Source organism: Didymella exigua (assembly GCF_010094145.1).
Source record: "Didymella exigua CBS 183.55 unplaced genomic scaffold M421scaffold_2, whole genome shotgun sequence".
NCBI lineage: Eukaryota > Fungi > Ascomycota > Dothideomycetes > Pleosporales > Didymellaceae > Didymella > Didymella exigua.
This window is the reverse complement of record NW_022984776.1, coordinates 1,675,096-1,683,909: the sequence shown is the minus strand read 5'-3', so window position 1 is coordinate 1,683,909 and position 8,814 is coordinate 1,675,096. Positions and strand designations below refer to the sequence as shown.

Sequence of the window (8,814 nt, the reverse complement as noted above, 5' to 3'; positions counted from 1 at the left end):
TGTGGCGCGCTAGGTCAGCCTGAGTGGCCATGCAGATAGCGCACGCATGGCTCCAGCGCTGGAAGTGCTGCTCTAGCCGCTCCAGGTCATATACTTTTTGTTCCGTCCTTCGCTGTTGCCAGATCTCAACCCTCCGCTCTTCAACGACCATAGCTCGCTCTAGATATCTGCGCTGCTCCTCTGCTGCCACCGCCGCGGTGTCGGCCTGCGTCTCCTCTGGCTCTTCCTGCTCTTCTTTGATGGCTTGTTGCTTGGTACCACTGGGGTGTCGCTCGCATAGATCACACTTCAACTCTCCCATCTCGCATTGCTGCCTATTCTGTCTGCCGTCCATGTGCTTGTCTATTGCGATTCGCTGACAGGATTTGACTGTCATGAACTCCTTTGCAGGTCGCTCTAGCTTGTAGCCAAGCGCCTTCTCTACCCTCCCCTCTTTCGTTACATAGCACGCTCTCATAACAATGGACTCGCTGTTGAGCCCTGTTCGTCCCGCCCGGCCGCTCTCTTGCACATATTGGAGCAGCAGGGGACACATAGCAACGTGGATCACCACCCAGACGCCTGCAGCGTTGAGCCCAAGACCTAGCATGTTCGTGGCTATACAAAGCTTCTCATGCCTAGGGTGAAGCTTTGCACCATGCGTGCCTTTTCCTTGTCTGAGCCTATCTGGCGGTAGTATGCAGAGCACTGCAGAAGCTTTGTAAGCCGCTTTGTCTCGTCCACAGTTGGACAATAGACAATGATCTGCGCCTTAGGTCTGTACCTACTCCTCTTTGCAGCCACGAGCTCAATGAGTACTTTTTCTAGCGTGCCACGTGTGTACTCCAGCACCTGGTACGCAATGTTCGTTCGCGTGGTGCGTTCATCGCGGCATATTGTTACCGTCTGGGCATCAAGCCCTGCGGTGTGCAAGAAGGCGGGCTGCAGCGTGGGCGGCAAGGTTGCAGTCAGGTAGACAACCTGCGTTCCCTTCTCCGTCATCTCCACCATCTTGAGGAGGTCTGGCCGCTAGTCCTGTGTCGACTCCAGCAGCACGTGGCACTCGTCTATCACGATACAATCTAGCTGATGGAGCATGCGCTTTTCGTCAAGGAACCTGCCAAATGCCTTTGTGACTGCGCTCTCAGGCGTCACCAGCACAATACGAGCCCAGTACGGCGGTCTTCTTCCATCCCACTTCGCGCAGGGGATGCTGAGCTGGTCGCAGCGATCTTGCAGATCGTCTCGCAAGGCATTCAACAGGGCCACGACCACGGAGACGCCGCCTGGCGAGACGGACGCGGGCAGCATGAACAGCATACTCTTGCCGGTGCTGGTAGCCATGACGACTAGCACGCGCAGCCGTCGCTGCATCACAGCCTCGAGGCTTTCTTCTTGCTTGCCACGATACTCAGCGTCCGGCTGTCCAGCGAGTCGCCTGAACTCTGCCTTGAGGTCCACCATCGCGAGCGACGACCAGCGCTGGAGCGCCTGCTTCTCTTGCTGCGCTACCATCTCCGCGCGAACACCGGGGTGCATGCGGCCGTCCTCCCAGGCGGATGCAAACTCCAGCACGCGATGCCAGTCCATGCTCACCCGCCAGAACGCCTCCCGCTCGGCCATGGTCTGAAAGGGAGACTCCATCATGGAGCGGCTGTAGTGGCCCTCCTCTGTTTCCAGGCTGTGACCAGACTGCAACGCTTGCGCGTTGTTTTTAGTTGGTGTTTTGTTCTAGTAGAGCACTTCCAACCAGTCGCGTGCTTGTCCATCTCTTGCCAGCTCTCGGTGGATGGCTGGGTAGGCATGTCGCCAGGCGCGGGTGCCGAGAGCGGCGTTCATGTACTGGAAGGTCTGTTCGCGCAGGACACGTCGTATGCAATTGGTGCCCCAGTACCTGTCTGGGTTAGCTGATCGTGCCTTCTCACGGTTGGCTTTGCTGTACTTGTCTCCATTGTCGCTCTCTTCGCTATCGCTCTCGTCGCCCCACTGCTCCTCCAGCTCTGGCTCCCAGATGAAAGCGGTAGGGCGGGCAACGCCATTGTGCAGCATCTGGAGATCATCTATAAACGGTCGACCGAGCCCAAGGAAGTAAACCACCAGCTCACCCACCTCCTGGGGAACATAGCGGTGGATCGTCTTGACACGCTTGCTGAAGCTATACCCCTTGTGGTACGTAGTGGTGAAGGATACCAGGCCCCCCTCTACAAACACCCCCTGATACCCCACCCTGTCTGCACTGTTCTCGCACTGTATCAAGGTGATCTCTGTCCCGCAACCAGGCCTGCTGCCAGACATGTGAACAAGCGTGAAGAGGCCTTCTTTAAACCAACGCACTCCTTTCATGTACCTAGCTACTGCGTCATCGCGCCATAGCGTCTGTTCTGGCTGTTGTGTGCTATCTATCCCACAAATGAATCTCTCCCTTAGTGGAGCCTCCTCCAACACCCGGTCTAGAAGCCAGTCTTGCTATCTATCTAGCTGGTTGTTGGGGTGCTTCAGAAAGCTCCAGCCTGTAGCCAGCTTAGCTGGCTGATCGACGAGTTTGTCCACAGACACCTCTAGAAGCGTGGTGGTCCTAGGTCACACGCAACCCCTTTCGTCTAGATCCAAGAGTAGGACGTCCTTAAATAGCTGCAACCGCACTGTCTTGCAGAGTCCCTTCACCATCAACTGGAGATTGGCTAGCGAAAAGCTCTGCTTGTCAATGAGAAGTTGGTCTCTGTCCCACAACACGATACTAGGAGTATTACGTTGCCTTGCCTGTGCTCTAGCCAGCGTACGCAAGCAGAGCATTTGATTTATAGGACTGGGTGTGCCTTTGAAGTTGGACAGCGTCATAAACTGTTCTAACATGTCTTTAACTAGCTCATACGCAGTAGGGGCTGTAACAGGGTCCTTCTGAAGCGCTTTATCTCGCTGGCAGCAGGCACAATGCACTACGAGCGTTTTCGAGGTAGTGATCAAAGTGGACAGCGTTGGCGAGAACTCGTGCGCTGGAACCCACCCACCGCCATAGTGATCAGGCTTGAGGCCGAGGACAGCCACTCTGCTCAGCAGTGCGCTCTCGTGCTTGTTGCCTGTCAGGCTGTGGTCAAGCAAGGCAATCCAAAAGCGCAGGCATCGCTCTTCCAGTTTCTCCTTCTTCGCAGCGTCGTCTGAGCGGGCTATTTGCTGGAGTGACCACAAGAGGGCGTCTTGCGTGCTGGTAAGTTGGTATGGCGGCTGCTCAACCTGGTCATAGGTGCGCCACAGGTAGCAGAGGACGCTCACCAGCTTCTGGCTGTACTTTTTGATGGTACTAACTTGATGCCTAGCGTAGAAGGGCCGCTTGTTTGATTCTGCGCCTGCCTCACGTCGCTCAATCATCTCCAGTGCAAGTCTGCTGACCACCTCAGCTTGGCTGCTATCAAACGCTTTTCGTATCAGCCGCTCTATAGCTTTGCAAACATCGCGTAAGCCCGTGTTGTCAAACGCCACTTCTTCCTTCCCACGCGCATCTACCTCCCCACCAGCTAGCTGTTTAGCGCGCAGAAGTGCCGCCCTTGGGATACCTTGTAGGTGCGGGACCTATTCTGTGAGCTCTAGCCACGGATCAGCCTGCGAACGGATGCCCTCTTTGATCTTATCCTGCGCTGCTGCTACCTCACGCTCTTCTCGCTGATGCTGGCGATCTGCCTTGACTCTCTGGGGCATGTCTACTAGATTCGCGGCTCTAACGCTCGTCTTGACTGCAACATACGCCGGCTAGCCAGCAGCTCTGAACAAGCGCTGGCAGGATTGGCTGTCTCACCATACTCGGTGGCGCAAGTGCTTGCTCTTTTGCCTCATATCTCCCCCTTGCTTTTGTTTGTTCACCCAGCTATGCTCATCCTTGCAATGTTTCTGAATGCCCTGCAGCAAGATGTAGGTATACCAACAACGCTCTAACAAGCATGCTAGCCTGTCCTCTCAGCTTTTTAGACTAAAGATGGGCTCTTTAGCTGGCTTTGGTACACGCACGTCTCCTAGGCTCCACGCAAGGTTTGGTAGCGCGTGTGCAGTGGCTACCAGGCTCTTGCGCGTAGCGACTGTGACCTTGGGATAGCGCTCTTTAAGGTGTGTAACAATCTGCGCTGGTGGAATAGTAGTGGCACATAGTTTACAGACTACTACTTAAAGTTTAGGCCAGTGTTTAAACAGCTGCGCAAATTGTTCTATAGTGTAAGGAGCAGAAGGGACACAAGTAGGCGCTATGCAATACGTCTGTTGGCCCTGTGTTTGCTCTGCCCTAGTATATAGATTAACGAATTGCTTATTAGTCTTGTTTTAGTTTAATTGCGCTCCTAGTTCTGCCAACGCTGGTTAGTTAAGGGCGTTGTGGTACCTCTGTGCGCGGCCTGACTTTCAGTGCTGTGGTGTAGCTGCGTCAGAACCTTAACTACACCAATCCCCCTTCTCGCGCAACCTCTGTCTGAACTTCTACTTGCAACCTTATTCGCAGTACACAAGTTGATAATGCACTGGTTGGCAGTATTAGACAGCGCTGCAGAGCAGTTTGATGGTGGTCATCAGAGCTTTCCTCTAGCCAGCGAAGCTGATTTCGTTCGCAACTACGCGTACAAGCCGCCGAATGAGGACTACAAGAAGCTCTTCTTCTGCCAGGCGAGCATCTCACGCTCGCAGCGCAACAGAGATGCTACCCCACACAGCGCAGGGTGGCTGATCCCCAACCCTGACGATGCTAGCGTCTGCAAGCCCGTCTTCGTTGCCCACTCTGTCTTGTCAGCGATCTGGCTGCTGCGAGAGACGCTCGCCGACGACGCTCTATCCAACGATGCCTGGCATCATCTTGTCTGCGCGGCTGAGTCGCTTGCGGAGGACAGGATGGAAGAGCCGCCGTCTGCGCAGAAGCCTTTTGCTTCCCCTTCACAACAGGCCTCCGCTCCACCCCCGCAACAAAAGAAGCGGCCACCCCTACCTGCGCTGGCCCCTACACTAAAGCGCGCTCGAACAACCACCAACAAGACGCATCTAGCCAGCCCTTAGCTGTCACAGCCTAGCGGACCGGATGAACAGCTGAAAGACTCCCCTCTGCACACCACTACTATCTCTAACAACAACTGCCGTGTGGAGCAAAAACGCAGCAAGACACTCGCCACTTCGCGTGCTAAGAAGCGGCTTGCCCTTGGTCTGGTAGCACCTGGCAATAAGGCTTCTCTTCCAGAGCAGGCTGCCTACACCTCTATTGTGCAAAAGGACGAGTCTGTCGTCGCCTGGATCATCAAGCAGCCAGTCTCCAATGACACGGACTTCTACAGCTCCACCCAAACTCCCTACCTCACAGCCTGCACCCTTCTAGAGAAAGCGCGCGTGCTTGGAAACCAGTCCTCTCGTTACCACGCTGCCCAGTTCCTGCACGCTTGGCGAGAACGTGGCTCACCCTTTAGAGGTGGCGGCGAGCTCGCTAGCAGCCAGAGCAGGACGGGTGCAGAAGCTAAGCGCTTGCAGCTGCTAAGTGTGCGCAACGATGCTGACAGGGATTTCTGCTTTGCCTGGAACATGTGCACACGTTACAAAGCAGAGTTAGCAGCTGTCCATATTGAGTCTCAATGGGCGTCGGCTCTCCTAGGCCAAGCATACTCCAACAAGATAGCGCAGATCCGGCATGACGACTTTGTATCTACCAACAACAGGACGCGAAATTAATACGGAAAGGGACAAATCTGCACAGAGGCAGTTGCAGCGCTAGTAGAGTTAGTTACTCCCAACGCCACTGACAAGGACAAGCAGGTGTTTAGACAATGGTTAGGCCAAGCTATGCGCTGGTACTCCATTAGTCAGGAGCTAGGCTGGGGCATTCTGACCCTGATACCACACGACGAGATTGCGAATCGCTGGATAGAACGCAAGCTTCGTGTTGGCCAGCTGCATGTCTGGATTGAGCTTCTTAAGAAGGAGCGTCCAGACATCTGCGCAGCTAGCAAGGCACTTGAGAGCTGGTTAGGGCCGGACGGAATTGCTGGCGGGCCTATTAATGAGAAGCAAACGCTGTGTATTGAGGCAGAGGCGCCAGTAACCATCTACGAGGTGGAAGAGATTCAAGATAGCAAAGATAACAACACAGACAACAGCGTTAACAACAGTATTACAAAGCAAAGTCACGCATTGCTAAAGACTCCTACGCCAGCTCTGCGCTTGCGTTAGTAAACTTTGCTTAAATTATTCTATCCTGTAGAGTAAATATTAACTCTGCTTGTGCTTAACTGTACATTGTGCTACACACCTTATTAATAGTGCCCCCTAACATTGCGAACATTAACCCCTAAACTCTACCTCTATTTTACTTACCCTTCTTATCTTTAATCTCTCCTAAAATTAAACATATAATTAGGACACACTTTCTACAGGTTTTATAAGTGTTATATATAGTTTTAACCTTAGGAACAGTAAACAAATTCACACCAAAAAAGTGAATAAATACAGTCAAGTGTCTGTGCTCACGCTAAAATTTACATAGGCAAAGCGAACAAATACACTGCCTTTGTTTGTATAATCAATGGGAGTTTACCCACTATTCTTGAATAATATTCTTATATTTTCTAACATTCAGGCTGCTAGAGCCCTAGCGAAGAATCTTAACTTAGTGTCTTGGCAAGGAACATCAAGCTTAAAACCTTCTACGCTTAATAACTATTCTATTACTAGGCCTATAATGTTGTTTAATAGCTTATTTTAAAGAGGAGACTTAGTTGTATATTAATATAATAAAAGTATAGTTTATTAAGTAGAGCTACTATTGTAGCAGGATTAGGAGTTGTTGTGGCCATTGCAGCTGTTAGGACTGTTAGAGCTGTTAGCTTTAAATTGGCTAGACATTAAATGCACATTAAATAACTGTTATAGGCCTACAAGTCCTACTGTTGCCCACAGTACAATGCCACAATTTCCCAATTTTGACAACGGAAAAACTTTTCCCGATGTACGTAGCTAATTGTCTGCATTGCCTCTTACTCTTTTAATTTATTATATATAAGGATAATATTATTAATATAAAAGAGGATAATAATACTGCCCTTAGTTAGACAGTAGGGTTTGTAAGGCATAGTCTAGAAACCTAGTGCTTTTAGTGTTGTAGTAAAGTTCTTCTGCTAGAGGAGGGGAGAGATGTGCAGGCTGTAAAGTGCCTTGTTTACTTGCAGTATTGTGCCAGGCTTCTAATAGCCTTGTGGCATCCTCATGTAGACCTCTCTGTCCATTGTAGCATGAACAAACATGTTAGTAACGTTGTATTGTTTAAGCTCTATATTATAGTGAGCTGCCATAGCCATCATTATTTAAAAGGATTAGCTAGCAAGCGTGGCTGCGTAGGTGTCTTATAATGTAATAATGCGTTGTTAATTACCTCTAACTAGGCTGGCGGAATGGGTATACTCCAACGTCCTTCGTGGGTACCCCCCAAAACTTTGTCAATAATACAAGGATTCTAGCGAAATAGGGCTTAAAAGAAAGAGAAAAACTACCTCTACATTTCTGTAGTAGAGGGTTTTGTTATAACTATTAAACTGCACAAGCTAGAGGCTAGAAAACGTCAAAAAAGGGGGGGTACCTAGCGAGCATACCTATTAATAGGTATACTTTGCTAGGTAGTGTTAATAACTTAGCTAATACTAGGCAGAATTAGCTAATTCTTTTTTTATTAGAAGGCGCAATACTGGGCGCTTCTATTGTATAATAGATTATGTAAGCGTATCTCTGCTAGTTAAGAAGCTATAAGCCAAAACGTAAAAAAGCATACCCTACCCATCCGCCAGCCTACGCCAGCCTACCTCTAACTACTAGTTGTGCCTTGCACTTTAGCAGTTAATAATGTCTATTAAGCTTATAGGTATATACCTATATGCAGTTAAGGATCTATTGTCCTATTAGTCTAATTTTCTAAAGTAGTACTTCTAACTATAATTTTATTTCTTAGTAGCTTATAAGGTGCTCTTACTTAGCTTCTTAAAAGAGTTTACCTATAGGGTAATCCTTAAGCTTAGTTTAGAATATAGGTAGAGGTAGAAGTTAACTTTAATAGGGCTTTAAGCCTTTAGTAAGTATTCTTATTATCTTAGCCTTGTCTATAACTTATCCTCTGTATATTCTAACACGTCTAGCTTAGGTTCCTGCAAGGAATAATGCTGCCCACAGGACAGTAGTTAAGGACGCTTATTGCGTCAGAGTTGTTTAATTACTAGCCATAATGCCTGCAAGTAGTGCTGCAGGTGGCAGTGTTAATAGAGGGGTAGGATAGCTATCCTGTATCTTCTGTCTGTGATAGTAGCCTAGCAGGTCTGCTTTGTCTTGTAGTAATAGCTCTGCTAGGGCTTTATCCTTATGAAAGGAATCTGTTTCTAGTTACTAGGTAGGTGTTAGTAGCTTAATAGATTATATATATAACATGGTTGGCAAGCGAGTCAGTCAGACAAGCAAGTTGGTCACCCTACCAACTTTTGCAACTTTAAAGCGATATATCTCAACAACGTGATAATATTATTGCTAGATATTAATATAGTAGACTACTCTATATTAATAGTATCAGCGTTGCATGTGCGCGAGTTGTGCCCAGTCTCTTTACACCTAGTGCAGCGCCTTTGAGCGCGCTGGCTGAGGCCTGATCGCGCTCCTCCTTGACGCTCTTTATGAGCAATCTGCTGGTCAGCCTCATTTTAAGCCAGTATATCCTCTCCAGCTCCCTTTGTAAGTACTCCATGCTTCTGTATACGCCTTTTAGAGCGCCGCCTACGCGCTGAGGCTGCGCTATTAGCCTTCTCAAGACTAGAGATCCAATCGCGCATTAGCTCAGCAGAGAGCATC

At 49.6% G+C, this 8,814-nt stretch overlaps 7 protein-coding genes across 7 annotated transcripts; 3 read left to right on the top strand and 4 right to left on the bottom strand.

The window, feature by feature from the left end:
- Window positions 1–258: 258 nt before the first annotated feature.
- Window positions 259–666, bottom strand: M421DRAFT_396101 (uncharacterized protein; the record flags this gene model as incomplete). The annotated part of the gene is made up of 1 exon (XM_033590101.1): window positions 259–666. A coding segment is annotated over exon 1 (331 nt), but the record flags the coding sequence as incomplete, so codon positions are not given.
- Window positions 667–825: 159 nt separating this feature from the next.
- M421DRAFT_396097 (uncharacterized protein) lies at window positions 826–2,121 on the bottom strand. Its single transcript, XM_033590100.1, has one exon. It carries the CDS (start codon window positions 1,624–1,626, stop codon window positions 1,009–1,011), a length of 618 nt encoding a protein of 205 aa, XP_033454045.1. The 5' UTR covers window positions 1,627–2,121; the 3' UTR covers window positions 826–1,008.
- On the bottom strand, window positions 2,071–2,439 carry M421DRAFT_37603 (uncharacterized protein; the record flags this gene model as incomplete). The annotated part of the gene is made up of 1 exon (XM_033589799.1): window positions 2,071–2,439. A coding segment is annotated over one exon (369 nt), but the record flags the coding sequence as incomplete, so codon positions are not given.
- A 120-nt stretch (window positions 2,440–2,559) lies between these two features.
- On the bottom strand, window positions 2,560–3,772 carry M421DRAFT_88925 (uncharacterized protein; the record flags this gene model as incomplete). The annotated part of the gene is made up of 2 exons (XM_033597713.1): window positions 2,560–3,495; window positions 3,719–3,772. The coding sequence occupies 2 exons, from the start codon at window positions 3,770–3,772 to the stop codon at window positions 2,560–2,562; spliced, it is 990 nt and encodes a 329-aa protein (XP_033454043.1).
- Window positions 3,773–4,473: 701 nt separating this feature from the next.
- M421DRAFT_52739 (uncharacterized protein) lies at window positions 4,474–5,004 on the top strand (the record flags this gene model as incomplete). The annotated part of the gene is made up of 1 exon (XM_033595045.1): window positions 4,474–5,004. One exon carries the CDS (start codon window positions 4,474–4,476, stop codon window positions 5,002–5,004), a length of 531 nt encoding a protein of 176 aa, XP_033454042.1.
- A 240-nt stretch (window positions 5,005–5,244) lies between these two features.
- On the top strand, window positions 5,245–5,664 carry M421DRAFT_52337 (uncharacterized protein; the record flags this gene model as incomplete). Its single annotated transcript, XM_033595011.1, has 1 exon — window positions 5,245–5,664. A coding segment is annotated over one exon (420 nt), but the record flags the coding sequence as incomplete, so codon positions are not given.
- Window positions 5,665–5,775: 111 nt separating this feature from the next.
- Window positions 5,776–6,063, top strand: M421DRAFT_28443 (uncharacterized protein; the record flags this gene model as incomplete). Its single annotated transcript, XM_033588948.1, has 1 exon — window positions 5,776–6,063. A coding segment is annotated over one exon (288 nt), but the record flags the coding sequence as incomplete, so codon positions are not given.
- Between the last annotated feature and the right edge of the window lie 2,751 nt (window positions 6,064–8,814).

What these genes read in the sequence shown, in the direction of transcription:
- M421DRAFT_396097 (XM_033590100.1), bottom strand. Translation starts at nt 1,626, where the DNA reads ATGATGGAGTCTCCCTTTCAGACCATGGCCGAGCGGGAGGCGTTCTGG.